Here is a 19383-nt window from a genome sequence, read left to right as displayed (position 1 = left end):
GTCGAGTTTATCTAAATGATCGGGGATTCATCACAATTTTCATGAATTTTCCTCTTATTTACATATCGTGCCCCATTAAGTTTAATTAGGTTACTTCCTGTTGACACATTGCGTTTATTTCATTGTCTGCTTTTTGGTTAGCTCAAAAAACATTCAAAAAATGTCTGATTGTACCATTTGTATATGGTAACTTTTAAAGGCGGTAGGTCATGCCTAACACATAGTTGATTTAAAGGTATAAGCTATGCCACTGTCCTCACAATGTTTTCCTTCATTATCCAAGCAAGTCTGCAAATATAAATTAGAATGACTCGCTGCCTAAGCATACTGTCACACAACTCCAATAGTTAGATAAAATATCAAAATAACTCAAAAGTTATTATTAGTTAGTTCCGGAATTCTACAGAACGGAGAGTGCTGGATAGCTTAAACGAACATAGAATGTTTGATTTTCGAAGAACTCTAGCTGAAACTGGAATAAATAAATGTTTTGTGTTGCGAATCTTATACACATTATTTATCTACAGTGTGTTCGTCTATTTCAAGAGTTTATTTATTTGTTGAGTTAGTAACTTAAAATACCAATAAAATTACACTACATATAAGTATTAGTTTAGGCTGTACGTTTGTTTATCATGAGTAAGCATATCAAAGCGGTATTTCAACAATAGTGTAGCATCACACACATAAAAATCATGCATTAATAGAGGAAGAAATTTAAGGGCAAATACTGTTAAGGGTTGTACCAAAAGGATAAAACCTTTTAATTAGATTATCCAGTAGCGCTATTATAAGGACCACGTGCAATGAAACAAAAACTGTTATGCCGTGAATTGTGTATTCTTTTATTTTATGTGACATCCTTTAATAAACTTTTTTTATGTACTTTTTACATGTATTTTTTTCTAAAACCTCAAAGTAATATTGATTCACTTGGTTTAAGCGTCGACGCACACGGTATTCAAAGGGGAAGAAAATTCTTCACAATTGATTGAATTCTTACGTGAGGGAATGTTTGACGAAAAATTTTGGGAAATCGTCTTAATTTTATGGAAATTCTGGTCGTAAATTGGAAATACCGCTTTAGTTACTTAGCACTGCAATATTAACATATTATTACTACAAGGTCAATCAGTCAAAACAATTTATTGGGTAGCAGCATCATTTTTTAAACAATGATGGTTACGGTAAAATTTTGAAATATTAATGAAAATGTAACTAAACTAACTCACTTTCCATATCATTTTAGTTACAAAAATATATGAATTTAGATTTATCATTTTAAAAATCTGCATAAAACAAACAGATTATATCATGTTAAATCAGTGTTTTTTTTATTTAAAGTATTAAAAAAAAGGAAATTCATAAAAGTATTTTGAACAAAAACTGACAGACAGACAGATACCGGGACGTCGATTTAAATAATTGACTTATATACAAAGGCCAATGACGTACACACCATAACCATCATTAAATTGTGCCATTAAAACGTCACAAACAAATTGAAACATAAACACTCCATAGGTAGCCGATACCAGAAACCTGTTTTAGACTAGAATTCTGATTCGAAAACAGGTAATCATATTAGTCAAAGAAGGTATTCTGAAGTATCTTTGAGCCAAAAACTGCAACGGAAGTCTGGAATTTCATCGTAATATAAAAACAATTACCAATCGAATAAAAGATAAGATTGTTTTAAATGGCGAACCTAATTGTTTTAACACTCTTAATAAATTAAACAACTAACCTGCTTTAAACGATTTTATCAGTAAAACAGAATTAGCATTCGATAGGGGTACACTATTCTTTGCAAACAGTTGGTGTTAGGTTGTTCCAAAACAAAGTATATTAAAAAAAAACAATGCTCAAGTTGACAGTGTTATTAATGTTCTGTATTGTATTTGTAAATACTGCAGGTAATAGATTAATTTGTATATTCATGAGAAATATGTGGTATGAATAATATAATATTTTTTATGTACGTTGTAAGTTCGAAGTGCTATTTACAGACAATGGTTAATATTTTGGCTACCTTACACACATAAAACCTACGGATATCTGATATATAGATTTAAAAGTACTAGGTATAGTAGGTAAAGAAAGCATTATGTATATCAAAAGTTCATACTAGTAAATAAACGTAGATCTCATTCTCGTGTTGTAGCAACAATGTCACTTAAACAGATGTTAACAAGTTAAATCTCTTATGATTGTGTTTTTCTTTTTGTGTTTTACTTACATACTGATTTAAAAATATTTTTGTGTATTTATATTAGTTTTATTATTTAATTTCTGCGCACCACTACTTTATAGAATCAGCTGCCTTTCGGCTTAGAGGTCTTTAAGAGAAGAGCGTATCACTAAGCAAAAGCTCGGCAATGCACTAGCAAAAGTCAGCTCATTTGCCTCCTGTCTCATAGTAAAAATCTAACCTAAAGGCTGCTTTTGAAACGTAATAACTTTATTCACAGGTACAAACAACTACTTAACTTTAAAATCTAATATGCTTTTTTAGAAAATAGCTACATAATAAACGAGTTACCGTGCCTTGTGGCTAATGGAGAGTGTACCAAATCGGAAGACTGTCCAACTGGAGTGAGACAATTGACCGGATATTGTCCAAAGCAGGAAAAGAATGGGATAAAATGTTGTTGTAAGTATAATATATTGTCGCATTTTCGATAAATACTAACTATAATACATACTTGACAATGGTTACTCCTACGGTATATTATTATTATATTTATAGATCAATTAAGACTTATAAATTAATAAAAAAATTAGTCTAAAGTTCGTAGTCTAACTAACTAACTTCAAATTACACTAAATAAACATGTTTGTTTACTGCAGTTAACAAAGCAGATTGTTTTTTGTAGCTCACAAAGCAGATTGTACAATAAACAATCTGCTTTGTGAGCTACACCAGCATGACCTTAGTGGTCACGCAAATAGCGTTCTCGGTATAGGTTCAATCTCGAAATATTTAAGTTCATAGAATCACGAGGACATAAGGCGGTTTAAAAATATATTTAGAATTCAAAGTGAAAGAAATTTAATGTGACATTTTCATTAAATATCAGAAGCTATTGTTTTGTTTAAATATTAAGCTTAGTATATCGCGGAAGAGCCACTAACGTTAATTTTATAATCCTTAATGTAAAGATTGTCTTGTGAAATTGTTAGGATGGCCGACACTGACCTCCAATATATAGAGATAAAAGTGTAAAATGTTACATCGTTCTGTAATATTTTAACAGTTGTCTTTATTGGTAGTTTTGTCTTTTTTACGCTTAAGCTATTTCTAGTTTTGCCTCGTTACAAAGTTTATCAAAGTCACGTTATCCAGTGGGCAAAGTCCTGCATCGAGTTCTCTATCAATCAAACTGGATCACCATTTTGTAACATTTTTTGACTATTATTTGGCTGTGTGCTTTAGTATGTTACTCGCTCATTGGTACTTGCATATTGAATGGTAATTATCATTCAATAGGCTTCGAATAGATAATAAATGGCAACAAACAGAGGAATAGCTTTTACTTGCTAATTGTATTGTTTTTTGGCTCATTATAAAATAATAATAACCAAATAGAGATTCTATTTAAAGTTAATCAGCACAAGGTGCCTTCCAAATTAAATACTTGAGTTAAAATATCGAAAAAATTCAAAATCTGTCAAAACATTTGAAATCATCAATCAACACGACACGAATAGAATGTAATTAAATAAAATATTTGATTCATCGCATCCTTTTATATCTATGAAAGGATCCCATGAATGAGAATCTCTATCCTGTTTAAAGTAGATAATTGGTTTGTAATATTTCAGTGTCCCGTACCATGTCGTGTCGAAGTCGAGGTGGAGAATGTGTAACATTCAAATGTCCAAAAGGACTTACGTTTTCTAGAGCCAAAGATTGCTCCCATGACGAAACCTGTTGTATATTAGTGCAAAAATAAATATAAAATACCGTATGTCTAGTATTATTTTTAAACCTTCGAATGTAACAGGTTGATGTCCGCAACTAGATTAAGCTTTAATTACGATCAAAAATGTACATAGGGATTTTCATGGCTTCATTCTAAATCATTGGATATAACAACAATGCAGTGTATACAATTACTAACTATATTTACGTCTAATGCATGCATATTATATGCAGTAGCGTTACAACCTGTTATTTATTTACAAAACCATCCAGCCAACTCGGCTCGCTGATACAAGTATAACAAACACAAAGCAAAAAATATACATTGCTTAACTAACGGAATATGGATATCAAAGTGTAAGGGACTATATATATCCTGATCTTTTGGATCTCTTGGTCTCAGACTTCTCCATCTCTTGCCTTATCCTGTGTAAATGATCATGCAAAAGCCTTCGTTAATTGTAAATTTTAGGTATGATAATTGTAGATGTAAAGTAACCGTTAATGGTGTCACACCACTCGTGAGGCACAATTAAAATGTTTTAAAAGGAATTCCTTTGTTTAATTCAGCTCACAGTAATTTACATGTAAAACGTTTAATATTATTACCTCCGGCTGTGATGAAAGCCGAATGAAAACTTCTGAACAACGGTATTGTATCTCAAAGCGTCAGTTAAGGCTAGGCTTTGTGATGCGGTCGAGACAACGCGAGGCTGTAATTTGTTTTATATTGTACACTCGTGAGCCTTTTTTAAAGATTGCAATACCATAATGACTAGAAGCAACTTTGGTCATCAGTTTGGTATATGGTTCGAGTTCTAACATGTTAGTACATTTCCTAAGGCGTTTATTGTAAACTTGTTATCGGTTGGAAAATCGACATCATAGTTTTATAGAAAGCTGTCACATAAAGTTTTTTAATAGTCGAAGCCAATAAAAGGTTTCCTCGCTTTTCACTGTTTAAGCAAGTACTAATATATATAGATGGATTAGTTTACAGCTGGGGTTCAAACGCAGAACCTCTGTTCGAGGATGGTTTTGCACACATAATTTTTCTGCTCCTAACTAACCGGCATCGTTTTCGTTCTTTGGTAATATGAATACAAATCGAAATCCATTCGAGTTCACAACATGACATGCTCGAACTTTCAGCAAGCACGTGTTTATGCGTAGACGTAGATAAAACTGTATTGTCCTGCACAGGTATTCGTTTTAACGTGTTGTAATTAAATTGTCCTCAACTGTACAAGAGAAAGTGTTGCGTGTTCATTGTTCTATGCGGGTGCGCGGAACGCATCATTATACAAATGAATATCGTGAGGTTCATTAGTAGGTTGTTGCTATTGTTTAATGAGCGAATGGAGCCTCTAATGGACGATTTACAGGCTTTGTGGAATTATTTACGCATTTTGATACAAGATTGCTGTGTTACTATTGTACGAATAAAGATTGATTCTATGCATGCATTTCTCACGATTTGCCCGATTTCTCATAAAATGTCAATATAACAAAGAAAGCCGTTAATACATCATTATTTAGTCGTTTATTACGTTACGATATTAATCAAAGCAAAATATCTGTAAGTTACAATAAATGTAAAGAATTATGTTTAAGAACATAAAACATCCTATTTTTTTTTTGGACTTCTAAATGATTACTGATTACGTTAATCGTAATTGCCTTGCCAACTTTGAACACTAATAGTTTTGTTAACGAACTATATTTTACGCTTCGTTACACAATAATTAATACTTTCTTTTTAAATTGCATTAAATTATATTTTAATAATAAAAAATAATTCAAACTCAAAATAACTTTTTCATATGGGTGAACAAGTACACTTATGATGGTTAACAGAAAATATGTTACATTAATTCTAAATTTAAATTCGCCAGTTCGCAAGGGCATAGAGCCGGCAAGAAGAACTGGTAAGACACTCTCTGAGTCATACAAAATGATTGAACTGGAACAAATCAATCCTAAGGATTAGGATCATATAAATATTCGTCAAATATATGTAAAGAAATAATTATATTTCTTAAATTAGATTATTAATTACCTATTTTGTTTTTACAGATGATCAATTAGTTTTGTTTGTTAGTCTGTGGAACAGATGCTAGTTTTGTTTGTCTATGTATGTGTCAGTCATTATTAATTTGAATACGAAGGGTTTGTTGTGAGTACATTTTGGATTGATTATAAAGGAAATAGGAGAAAAGTGATTTTCAACTGAAATAACAAACTCTAAATGTTGTTTCTCAAAATAAATATTTTTGCAACACATTTGAGTTTAAGTCCCTTATATATAAGCTTTATTGATAAATTTAAGCTTTATTTAAATTACCAAAACATATTGGAACCACGAACGTAATCATAACTTAGAACAGATACGATGTATATTTGATTCTCTTGAGAGCCTTTGAAACTTGAAAGCTTCGCATCTACATCGCTAAAAAATTAAAACGTCAGCATACATTACTGAAACGAGTGGAAAGGACAAGTTTGAATAAGCAATTTGGAGTATATTTTTGTCCTTTTGAGACTGATGATTAGTCGACTTTTACGTATATTTGTGAGAGCAGTTTATTTAGGATCCTCTTGGGCAGTAATGAAGACTTATGCGAATGTAAGCAATTTAATGGAGTTTGTTGGACAGTTAGGCATTTAGTACTGAACACTTTTTGAATGTATTTGTTTGTGAGTATAAATTAAGCTTTAATTCGTAGTAGTAAAGATATTTGCTTTCCATCAATTGATGGCATAATATTAACATAACATAACATTTTCAATGCCAATGAATTATAAATATCAAATTGTTAACGGTATATGTGACAGTATACGTAGCTGTTAATAATTGTAAACATTGATTTAACTAAAGTACTATATAATAATAATACTACTACTATATAACAATAAAAACATAAAGTCCACGGATCAGGAAGGATTAGGTATTTAATTTTCAATTAAAGATAATACCTTTCTTTGTCTCAATCAAAAGCCGTTTCAAGCCGGTGCAGTTCTACTAAAGTAATAAACTAACATCAAAACAGGTCACGAAAATATTCTACTATTTTAATAATTAGAATTGGGCTTTTATACATTCATAGAAAATAAACATTCTATTCAATTTCTAAAGTCTTTTACTCAACTAAATCCTTATAATAGCCGTTGCGAAAAAGCCTACTATGTCTGATTTTATTTAATCAATACCATATAACTTCTAACTATACATATAATGTAACAAATACCCGTGTTTCTTACTTAAAATACATTAAAGAAAATCCACGAAACGATACAATGATGATACGACTATGATGGTATTTTAATCAGGCAAATTTGCCTGCAAAAAAAAACAAATATTCTTTTAAATTTTTAAAGAAACGAAAACTTTTCACTTGTATCGCGGTCGCTTGAATATCTCCCGTTTTAGGATGCGCAAAGTTTGAGACTTGAAACTTTGAAAATGTATTATTTCAAGTTAATCCAAGCTAAAACTGCAGGAGACAGTTTGCAAGTAGGCTGAAGCTCGGGGCGTGTTCAAAATGGTTAATTTAGAATCATTGGTTCTTTGATGTCGGTTCTGTTTACTCAACACATCTATATGGATGTGTTGAGTAAATAGACAGCCTTTGTAAAGTAGATTTTGTGAAATGCTCTAGTTTATTTATTATGATCGCTTATCACTTGTCGATTGTCGTTTCATGCAATGGTTGGTTCATAAAGTTAACAAAGCAGTTAAAACTAAATCACTTACCATCAGAAACTGAACAACTTTAAACCATTGGCTCGGTACACTCAACTATAACAAAACAGAGGCATTGTTAAATCCTCTAATATATTTTTTTCCTCAATCCATGTTTTCATGCACACACAATTATATAGTCATCTCGTTTTTAAAACCAATTGCGTTGGTTAACCTTATGAAACGTTGTAAATTTAAAGAAGAGCGAAGCTTTCCTGTCACAATTCTCTTGACTTACTAGGGAGGCCTCAATCTGAATTCTATTGTACATTTAGCTAAACAAATAAAGAATTTTGGTTTTTTGTTTTGAACTGATGTCTATTGTCGTCAACCTTAATGTTTCAATAACACTTGTAAAATCACTCGTTCACATTCACTTAATATTAATTTCCTGTCAACTCATTTCATATTAGCTTCGATGCGGAAATACAGTGTGCAATTTGCACTTTATCATCGAAATGGAAAGGATGTGAAGAACAATTTACGTTTCGTCTATTTACGTATTAACCACTAGGTCCACCAATAATTATAGTTTATAATTATGTCCGCAATAACCAATTTAGTTAATCATTTTATTTTATACTATTTCGAGCTTAAATTTTAAATAGAAATAGACAACAAGTAATTGAGAATGAATTTTTAATTTACTTGAATTTAGAATAACTATCTTAACATCACATATTTAAGACTGAAGTGTAGTCTGATAAAATTTAGGATCCAGAGTATTTATTTCCAATAGTTTAAGCCATATACTGTACTCTAATATGTACTAAGTATAGTCATTTAAACATTTTTTACTTAGGTTTAACAAGTTTTTTCTTAAATGTAGAGAAAGTTAGTAACGTATTTATTAAAATGGGAACGATGTTATTTTTAAACATGAAGTAATAGTTACCATGGTAACAGATACTTTAATGAAAAAGCCTCTATTGCAGAACGCTCGAAATTATACACCTTAAGTTAACCACATAAGTTACGGCGGCGAATAATCAATAAATATAAAAAAAATATATAAACTACTACAACCTAAAGTATAAGCCAGATTTACCTAACAATCTAACAAGTGGTCATTCAACACTGAAAAATTATAATCATAAGAATGGTAATATATACAGAATCAAAGTCCCTTTGAGAATATCCTTTCATTAAATAAAGAGGGTTTTCCTGTCACCGCCATATTGGTCTCCGCCCTGGGATAGATTCCGATCTCATTATATACATGTTACGCCACGCCGTTTTGTCGTATTTCTAACCAATTTATTTATCGGAATGTCCCTGGAATTTAACAATATTTGAGCAGGTATGATGATCTTTTTACACTTCAAACATGTTTGCCGAAATATGTATGTTTGCATTTTTTAATGTTTATCTATAAATTCCTTCTAAGCCAACCCTATTGATTTCCGCTTTACATGTTTTTTAATACAGTATACTCATTACTAGAAAATAAATGTGTAATATACCAAGGTATTTGATATTATTAGTATTTAGTTTTAATTACTTATTAAATCTAATTATGATTTAATTACGTATCAGAAAAGAAACATGTGCAAGTATTTTTACTGTATTTTTTAGCACTTCGTTTTATTAAAATATATATTTTTTTACATAATTATACGTAAATGAAAGAAGGGCAATCGGCGGCCTCATCGCTTTCAAGCGATCTCTTCCAGGCAACCACTGTGAGAAAAATTCATTCCATTTATAAAAACAGTCAATACATCAATGATTCAATTGCTGAAATCCGTTTTGTATTCTTCTTATCCACCACTAACCAGCCAGTGAGAGCGTATAGTAGACGAACAGCTATACGTATACAAAGATCACAAAGATCATCTAGACACCTATATATTATAAATATCACTGAGAAGAGCGGTTATACAAACCTTAAAAGATAACATAATAAAAGTCCAACTACCTTTATTTTCTTACAACCAGTTTTCTCTATAAATTCATAACCCTATTCATTTGTAAGATCAGGTGTGTTGCTGTATTATGATAACATTATGGAGAAGGACGGGTCATTTGCAAAGAGCTGAAACTGTGGATAGCGTTAAAAATATTAGTTTTAAAAAATATTAGTTTTTTTTAATAATAGGAGGCAAACGTGTAGGACACTCACCTGATGTTAACTGATACCGCCGCCCATGGACACTCACACTGCCAGAAAGCTCCCAAATATGTTGCTGCTCAGTTGTGGAACGACGGACGTCGAGCTTATACGGATGGCATTTTGTATTCTGCCTTGACATCCAATAATGAAACTCAGCTGCAGATATTCCAAGCAACTCCTCTGAACACTCTATGGTTAATGCGGTAGGAGATGCAGAGATACCCCACATCTCTACGCAACGCCAAGGGATCAATGGTGTTTTTTGTTTGGTGATGTTTTCATAGACGAGGTTTTCGGATTGTTATTCGTTTTTCTTATTATGACGAAAGAAAATCTTAAGAAAACACAAATTCTGTAAATTATAGAGAATTCTTTTGCTAAGGGCCCAGATTTCAGAACCATAAGTGGGAACTGGTCGCAGCAGTTTTGTACATAACAAGCTTGATATTCTCTCTGAAAAGTCGCGATCAGAAATATCTACTAAAGGTCAAAGTAATAGCAGGTGTCATAATGCGTTTATTGTTTTCTAAAATTATAAAAAACTAACTGATACTTAAACTTTTACTTTTATATAGGTACAAAAAAACGTGGTATGAAATGTTATACCGAGAATAACTTAAGAATAAGCAAAATGTCTACTAATAAACCCGGAATAACTTAAACCTAGTATTATAAATATTCATACTAGCGTTATTACAGCCGCCGTTATTACATCCTAGTTTAAGTCTCACATGACCTAAACTATGACTGACGGATTTTTAATGAAAGCCATTTAAACAATGTTTGAGAGAGAACAAGTTCATGGTTGCTATCATAGAGACTCTGACTATGCTTATACTCCTCATTTATTTACACTAGTACTAGGGTCTGGCTAATGAAAGAACATAATTTAATTATTTGATTACTTTCGGATGGCAACACAGAATGTCATTGTCAATTTCTCAATATGGCTGTTGTCAAACATTCGTTTTGGTTTAGTTGGTTCTTATTTATTCATTTACGTATTTAAATATGAGTAAAACTATTAAAAGTGGAGTTCGACAGATATTGGTCTGCATGATATCCAAATTCCAAGAAAAAGAAGCTGAATTCTACCATATAAAAAACAAGCTTGTTTACGTGTGGTGTTGAATTTCTTAGGTTAGAATTATTTATTCTCTACATACTTCATGCAATTACTAATTTTTATTTCTATTATATATTTTTTCTGAATAGTTAACAGATATAATAGCCTAAACTTTGTTTTATTTGATATAATATTTCGTTTCTTTCGCAGGAAATCTGGAGGATGTAGAAGGAGTCGATGTAATAGTGAGAACTATGGGTAAGCTCACTTATTTAGAGCAGAAAGATATAATAAAATTCCAGAACCAGTACTTTAAAGAAATCGCTTCCATCACTGCTAAAATTTTCAATATTTTTCAAGTAAATTTGAAAAAAAAATATGTGTGGTAATAACCTTTTCATTATATTTTCCAGGTGTAAGTGTAATGTAAACACAGAAAAAAAGCTATGTCTAGTAAAACGGTATAAACCAGAGCCAATATGTGAAGCCGATGAAATTTTAAAGCACAATGGTCATGAGGTAGTAAAACTACCTCCATACCATTGTGATCTAAATGCCATTGAGCTGGTATGGAGTCTAGCAAAACACAGAGTAGCAAATAAAAATATTAAATTGACTACAGAGCAGTTAGAACAAGTAATTAAAGAGTACTAAGTCTGAGTGGAAGGAAATGACTGATCATGTTGTACGTGGGGAAAATAAATATAAAGAACGGGGCAGGACTACAGAGGAACATTTATAAAGTTTCATAATCAATGTGAGAGACAGTGATAACAGCAATGAATCTGATGAATCTATGCATATTAATTTTTTGGATTCTGATTTTGATTATTTCGAATAAAGTTGTGTTTTATAATAAAAAGCTGCTGCAATCGTCCACAAGAAACAAATTAAAATTCAAGAAAACCAACATTCATGTTTCATTTTTACTTGAAATTCACAATTTATTATACTTAACACAAAATCACAGCGACTGGAAACGTCAAACTGACAGAAATACAGAGACAAATTTCTGTTTTTTTCTTAAGTTTATCAATGAAATGCGACGTTGCCGTCTTGTGCCTATGACATAATGTTGGTATAACTATACCAACAGAATAACGAGTTTATAAGTAAGAAACTATGAATCTACTTATTCTTAGATTATTCTAAGTATAACTATAAGGATTTTATTGGAATAAGTAAGTTTTTATTTGTACCACTGTTAGAATTAAAATAAATGCTAAAATTTAGTTGACATTTGAGATGTTTTATTTTTCTTAAACATTGTGGTAATAATAATCAATGTAACGGAAATAATCTATGATCTCCTAAGCTATAAGTAAACGTGGTCTTGTTTTATACACTTAGCTACAAAGATATCAAAGTGTATGAGAAACCTAATTTATCTTCACTGCTCTTATAAATATACGACCATATAGCACTTAATATCTACGTCATATAACAGTGCGATGAATAACATAATATATGTAATTTAATAATATGAAATTTCATACTAAGAATTTACACAATTTAATCTACATATAAATATGTAGATTCAATCATTAGTGAAACTAACGTGGAGGATGTGTCCTTTGTGTTACGACACGATGGTTTTCATATTGAAACTACAACTAGAAATTGTTGACCTAGTGGTAGCATGCAACTCAAAGTCCAAAGGTGTTGTGTTCGAACACCGACTGTAAACCAATGGTTTTGTGATGCGTGTGATGTGTATCTACTACACACAACATAACAAATATTCTTATGGTGAACTTAAACGTCATGAGGCAGTCAGCACATTTTAAACGAATCAACGATGTATATCAGAGACAGTTGAACAACTTCTTAACAATAAAACGAATAAATAAACACGTACAAAACTGTAGCAAAAGCATTAATTAAAATAAGATTACGTTACAAATCTTGCGGACAGTTTTATACAAACTAACACAATTTTTATTTGTTACACGTCGTCATTCATTTATTCACAAAATTTATCATTTTTTTTCCTTAATAAGAGTCTAGAAAATAATTGTAGAACCTAATATAAAAGTGCAATATAGCCCTGTAGTAATCTCTCATTCAATGACGATATTCTTTCCGCGCAAATTCTAGTATATTATAAGTATTATAAAAAATAATTGGTCAGTTGTTAGCTCTCGTTAATAAAAATATCATTAACGGTTGTATGGTTGCATTACAGTAATCATAACAGTCAATGCGGAGTTGAAGGCATTTCTCGAATACCTCTCCTGGTTCGAGCCCACTTTGGTAATATTGCCAGTGTCATATTAATACATTGAACTGAGGCTGAGATGATAATGCCCAATAATTGTGTTATCTCATGCCATCAATCAATCGCTTAGTATTAATAGCTCATATTACTAGTATCGGATGGTACTTAGAACTTAGTTCGCGACTAAGTTGTTCTATGTATACTAATAGATGGCGCTAGATTAGAATTTTTTAAACGTAAAGAAATATTCAAAGGATTTCTTTTGTACAGGATACAAACAACAAACATCATTGTAATATTTTTGACAAAGATTTCAATAAGTAGGTGGTTTTCAATTTAGTTTTTCGTACTGAAATAATAATACAGTGAAGAAATCTTACTAGTGGCTAATCTTACTATCGGCCTAGCTGCCGCTGGATAGACAGAGTGTAGGACATACTACAGCTGAAACCTAATAATTGGCGGGATCTAAGAACAACTAAAACGTCAACGTTTCTGATATAAATAATAAACATAATAAAATTATATTATTAATATAAATAAAACACCAAAAATATGTTAAACAGTTCTGTCCCTTTGCCTATTATACATAAATTAATTACATCACTTCACTTCTTGACACCTTATTATTCATTTACTTTTATTTATTAAAATGATTAAGAATAATCGTATACTCTGTTTCATTTTGAGATCATATTACGCATTATGCTCAAGCTTAAAGTGATCCGACGTAAATTGCTAGCGTATCGACCGTAATCCGTTAGATCCCGCCGTGATGTGTTTAGAAATAAGAGGATTATTTCGGCATTATAAGAATAGGTATTCAGAAACGACTTACCTATCTCGATAACCTATCAATGTTATCGCTTAATAGGAAGGACTTTACAAGTAATGTTAACTTATCAAAATAAAGAAAATAGAAAGACAAAACAAAGTTTCAATGCCAGTAAAGCTTTACTAAGCTTAAAATTAATGAAACATAAAATTAAATATACTTTTATAAATATAAATATATGTAATCCACTTAACAGTATAACAAGAAAAATATATTTATTGAATATATATAATAAAATTTATTTCCAACACACAAATATACAGGTTGTAGGTTAACATATTTACAATATTGTTTACCTACATAGTGATAATAATAATCATTAATTAAAAAACAAATATAAAAATACGTATAATGAATAAACACGTTTTTATTATATATAATAATGAACATTAAAAATCGATAAATGGACAATTAAAACAAAATAAAACGTGTGATCCCTGTGGCAGTGTACCAAATTCAGGTAGCAATAAATTGGATATATTATATTTACTTGAATATATATTTTTTTGTACTAACATCATTATTCGAACTTCGGAGACTAAATTTCAGTCAGCCTACTAGGTTGTTATAAAATCAAACGAAAAGACTCGTTAATCTTTTTAAACTAGATTGTTCGACTTATCCCATTAGGACCCTTAAAGTAATTATAGGTTGCAATCATCCCGTCTTATCTTTTACTTTCAATTAGTTCAATATATACACGCTATAAGAAAGCTTTGGTTTACTGAAACCCCTGTAAGCATTTCTGATATCCCTATAACCTTCTATGGAACTTAGATTTTTTAGTTTACTATGGTATCGTGACTTAACAGCCTACTTAGTTTTGTAGTAGAGATAAACGGAAAATTAAGACCTAAATAAATTTACATCAAAGATGTCCAAGAGCTGTGTATATAAGTAATAAATTAGAGTATATATAATTCATCAGTAATCAATCTGATAACGGTTTCTACAATAGAACTGTCTTACAAAACATCCCTAATCGGTGCGTAAATCCCATACGAAAACCCAAATCCATACACCGTACAAATACGCTAAGACACACCATTAATATAAGTTGGCCTTAAGCACTACTGTGTAACCAGCTGGTTGGATGATTAACGATGTTTGTATCCACGATGCGAAGGTATAAAATATCCAAATCATAAACCAATGTCAGTAAAGTGAAAGACAAGAAAAATATAATGTTCATTTAAGTATTTATTCAGTAATAATAATGATTAACGCTACATTATGTATATATTTCTGCGTCTATATTTTACCCACTTTGTGTATGTGTTAGTGCACAATCTTCTCGATAAGATGATATTGAGATTACCCAGACAGAACATGTATGAAATCAGTTTAACTTCTCTTTCGTAATTACTATTATTTATCTATTTTTAAAATGGAATCTCGCTCTTGGCCTTAAGGGCCTTTATAGCTTAGATCGGGCTGTTTTGGCGAGCGTAGCTAGGACAGAATGGCGTTTTATCCCGCGGCTAGCGCAAGGGCGTCTCCTGTGAGACTCAAACCTCAGCTTGGGCCGTAGCGGGGTGGTCAATCGCCTGAAGGCCAGGACGGAAGCTCACTGGAGTGAGCGAAGTGCGAATTTATCTATTTAAAGAAGTTAATATTTGTTACTGATCCCGTTTTTTATTTACGGCTTGAGAGTCTGTGATTACGGGTTCCTCACCAATTTGTACAACTGTTAATCAATCTCACATCCAATCTAAAACTCTCATTCAACCTACATTATAAGATGATTATATCATAAAAATATAATGGAGAAAAAAATGTGAGTAAAGGCATAAAATGACCTTAAATTCGGCGTCTTGTATCCTACGTAACTTCGTAATTCAACAAACATAAACATTATAAGCTCATAATTTCGCAACCATAACAAGATATTTAATTACACCACAATCCACAGCTTCAAGCGAAACCGCGCTATCCATTCTGCACGAACATTAATTATAGCTCAAATGAACAATGACGCTTCTGAATTTTGCACCGACGTACAAAGGAGTAGAGTCGTCGTAAAAGTATAAGATGGAGCGCAAAATATATTGAAATTTATGCATTTCTAATGCATCTTTGTATAATGAGTATTGGCCATTATTTAAGCCTTAAGTTTCAACTTCTATAAACTTATTATTACTTAAAATGGATATAATGGATATAATAGATATGTATTTATACTAAGAACAGTCCAAGCCTAATTGTACTAAGCAATCAGTATTCTACATCTCTTAAATTTTTAAGAGATGTAGAACCAGAGAGATATCAACCAGTTATTAGTTTAAACAATACATTGATGCTCAGCCGAGGGTCGTGCACAACCTCAACGTTAAGACATTCACGCTTAACCACTTGGCTACAATTTTATACTTTATTATACGACATGGTAATATGGAGTCTGCAGCATAAAATTATTAATTACGTCTCTTAATTTCGCAACTCCCGGGAATTAAATTGTAATTGATCGATCGCTATTGGTTCCGATTCGAAATGGACCGTGTTTTTTGTTACAAAGGTTGTAATTGAACAGCTGGATAATTTGATAAATTTATATAATTTATTATTTTAGTACTGATGGCCGATAAGGTGTATGATTTTTACATAAAATATATTGAAAACGCCCCAAATACTCATGGGCAGTATCACTAACCTCAGGTGAGCCTTCTGCCCGTTTGCCCCCCCGTTCTGTAAAAAAAAACAAATTAACTAATTTGATGATATACCCGTAGGCTTTGCATGTAGCTGCACTTATAAATAATTGAAATATTGATTACACAGACTTTGACTCACACTCACATTACTTAACTTACCTTAAGTGCTCGATTTAAATTGTTTATTGCGATCAAATAATTTTGATGATTTTAAAAAGAAGTAAAAAAGAATCGGACTTATTTAATATTAATGAATAGACGGATTTCATGTGGAATTAAGATAAATATAACCTTATAAACTCTATGTGTAACCTATTGCTAGTAAAGAATATTTTCTCTCATATAAGATATATATTAATTTTCACCGCGGGGAACAAGGCGTGCGCGTGACGTGAGAGAATTATAGTACCTTTAGAAATTAAGGGTAACAATGAAACCTATATAAAAATTGATTAAAGCGTTATTTACCGTATAATAACACTTTCTTAGTGCTTGGTTAAGAAATAAATAGTTATTTTTACAATGTAAGCCTGCATGCTTGTTCTTATTGTAAAGCCAATCTCCGTCGAGCATCAAGTCTTTCACCCAAAATATACGACGGTCATAGGTACTAAAAAAACCAGAGGCTCTATAATTATAGAGGTAATTTCTAAGCAGAATTCTGTATTCGCTTCGTGATATTCTGTCTAAATAAAAAATTTAGGTCTATGGCAATACGAACAAATTGAAATAAAATTCCACTGTAGAACGTATGACCACAACGCTAACAGTGATATATGTATATTTTATATATTGCTAAGCAAAACGTTTTTACCTTATATCTATCGTGAGTTATATATTTTATATATAACATTTATATATAATAATAAAATGTACAATCATGTAACCAATGTGCACGCGATATTTATACCCCAACAAAATCTTTTTGCACAACAAAATTAAAGCGATGAAGGCAAATAAATCACAAACAGCATTTTACTGAACAAAGCAACAAACGCGCGGCAAAGTTTGATTCGACTCACACTTGGAAAACCGTTTTAAACTTACCAATACCGGCTATTTCTCAACGTCGACGCCAAACCTACTAACTTTACTACGTGACACTAATCAAATTATTGCTTCTCGGTTTCGGTTTTTCAATTCTATTTGCTGATATCGAGTTTTGACAGGTCTCTGTAGGAAAATATTTGACTTATTACCACTAGAGTTGTAACATTTTCAACTATTCCACTTAAGCATTGCTTATATTTAATAGATTTTGATTAGGTAATGATAATTATATTCTTATTATCCGAGCTAAGTTCGCTGGCAGTTGTTGTAGTTCAAATAAATGGCAAATCTAACACTTTGTTACAATTTATAATGAGCTTATAACTAATATAAAATTAGAGTAGTATGGTTGCGACGGTAATAAAATCTAACTAGGCTTATTTAAGGGTTCCTATATCTAAATGACACTTAGATTTATGTTATTAGTCTATTTTTATATTATTTGTATCGTACGTTATTAAATTTACTACAGTGACTCACGCAAATAATCATTTATTGAATAATATTTTTTTTCCAAAAGTAATAAACCAAGTCAATTTTAAAGATGTAGTCGCAAGATCTTTTAATTCTTTTGGTAAATTGTTGTAAACCTTAATTGCCATACATACAAAAGGTGTTTTTCCTAAACAGTTCCAAATTGATTTTTGGAACAGCCAATTTCTCCATATGTCTACTTCTTACTTCGATTTCTACATTTGACTTAAAAATATGAATGTTTCTGTGCACGAATCAGGACATTTATAAAATATAAATACAGGGTAAAGATAAATGTTGAGCTTCTTATATAAAGGTACGCAACTATCAAGACAGTTTGCTCCACAAATTGCTCTAATACATTTCCTTGGAGCCTTAAATACCCTATTTACTTAGATTGAATTTCACCAAACTATAATTCCATATAGGTAGGTATATATGAAACATATGTATGATAAGCAGCCAAACCGTATCATGACTAACAGTTAGTCGTTTTAACACAAAAACGAAGCTGTTGTTCGACGAACGAAAACGAAAATGTTCTTTCCAACTACAAAATTTATCTAGTGTTATATCTAAAAATACACACTCGTTCATTATGTCTAGTTTATTGTTTTTATATTGTAAGTCTATTTGTGTTTTTGAGTTATAGGAAATGTCTGAAAGTCTGAAAATGGATTATGTTAGTTTTGGTCTTGTTACTAAAATATATACATGTAACTAAACCAATGTTAGGTTACATAAGGTCCAATCTTGCAAATAAATTACCTTAACAAAACTTTCTTCAACTCGGAAGTCGGTTCGTTGAGTCATATTTTCATTTATGGATTAGGTTATAAGTTTCACAAGCAAATACATGAAGATATAATTTACAATCTTGATATGAGTTTTGTTCTGAATAATTCATGGCCGTTAAACCTTTACCACATGAACAAGAAATCTTTACGTGTGATTTACGTCTTAATAGATATATTAAGTACAAATACTTAGTAGAGAAATAGTTTGAAGTCTAAGCAATAACGTTACTGTCATCTGTCATTATCATTATATTTCAACATATGAACTGTTTTGACTTTAACGTTGATAATTTAAAAGCACTTTGACATATAATGACATGAGACTTAAGTGTTATTAGATATACTAAGTACAAATATTGTTAAAATAAAACTTATTAATCATTTATTAATTTCAGCCATTGCAAACGTTCGCAAAATACGAAAAACTTAATTCTACTGTGGGCAATATAACGATGCTAAGTTATAATAAGACGTTGAAAAGACGAAACCTTTTAAGCAAATGAACATTTTCA

At 31.1% G+C, this 19383-nt stretch overlaps 1 protein-coding gene and 1 long non-coding RNA gene across 2 annotated transcripts; both read left to right on the top strand.

Moving 5' to 3' along the window:
* The first annotated feature begins 1801 nt into the window (after positions 1 to 1801).
* On the top strand, positions 1802 to 3956 carry LOC123708380 (U-scoloptoxin(19)-Sm1a). Its single transcript, XM_045659055.1, has 3 exons — positions 1802 to 1916; positions 2516 to 2653; positions 3826 to 3956. Exons 1-3 carry the CDS (start codon positions 1862 to 1864, stop codon positions 3954 to 3956), a joined length of 324 nt encoding a protein of 107 aa, XP_045515011.1. The 5' UTR covers positions 1802 to 1861.
* A 6797-nt stretch (positions 3957 to 10753) lies between these two features.
* On the top strand, positions 10754 to 11893 carry LOC123708641. The gene is made up of 3 exons (XR_006753634.1): positions 10754 to 10920; positions 11057 to 11104; positions 11260 to 11893. It is a non-coding gene; the product is annotated as an uncharacterized LOC123708641 (long non-coding RNA).
* Positions 11894 to 19383: the final 7490 nt, after the last annotated feature.

The sequence above is a fragment of the Pieris brassicae genome, chromosome 4 (genome assembly GCF_905147105.1).
Source record: "Pieris brassicae chromosome 4, ilPieBrab1.1, whole genome shotgun sequence".
Lineage (NCBI taxonomy): Eukaryota > Metazoa > Arthropoda > Insecta > Lepidoptera > Pieridae > Pieris > Pieris brassicae.
Note: the sequence above shows the minus strand (reverse complement) of the source record. Positions and strands in the feature narration are given on the sequence as shown.

Coding starts and splice junctions, on each gene's coding strand:
- LOC123708380 (XM_045659055.1), top strand. CDS start 1,862: ATGCTCAAGTTGACAGTGTTATTAATGTTCTGTATTGTATTTGTAAAT. Junction 1,917..2,515: donor TGTATTTGTAAATACTGCAG/GTAATAGATTAA, acceptor ATGCTTTTTTAG/AAAATAGCTACATAATAAAC. Junction 2,654..3,825: donor GAATGGGATAAAATGTTGTT/GTAAGTATAATA, acceptor GTAATATTTCAG/TGTCCCGTACCATGTCGTGT.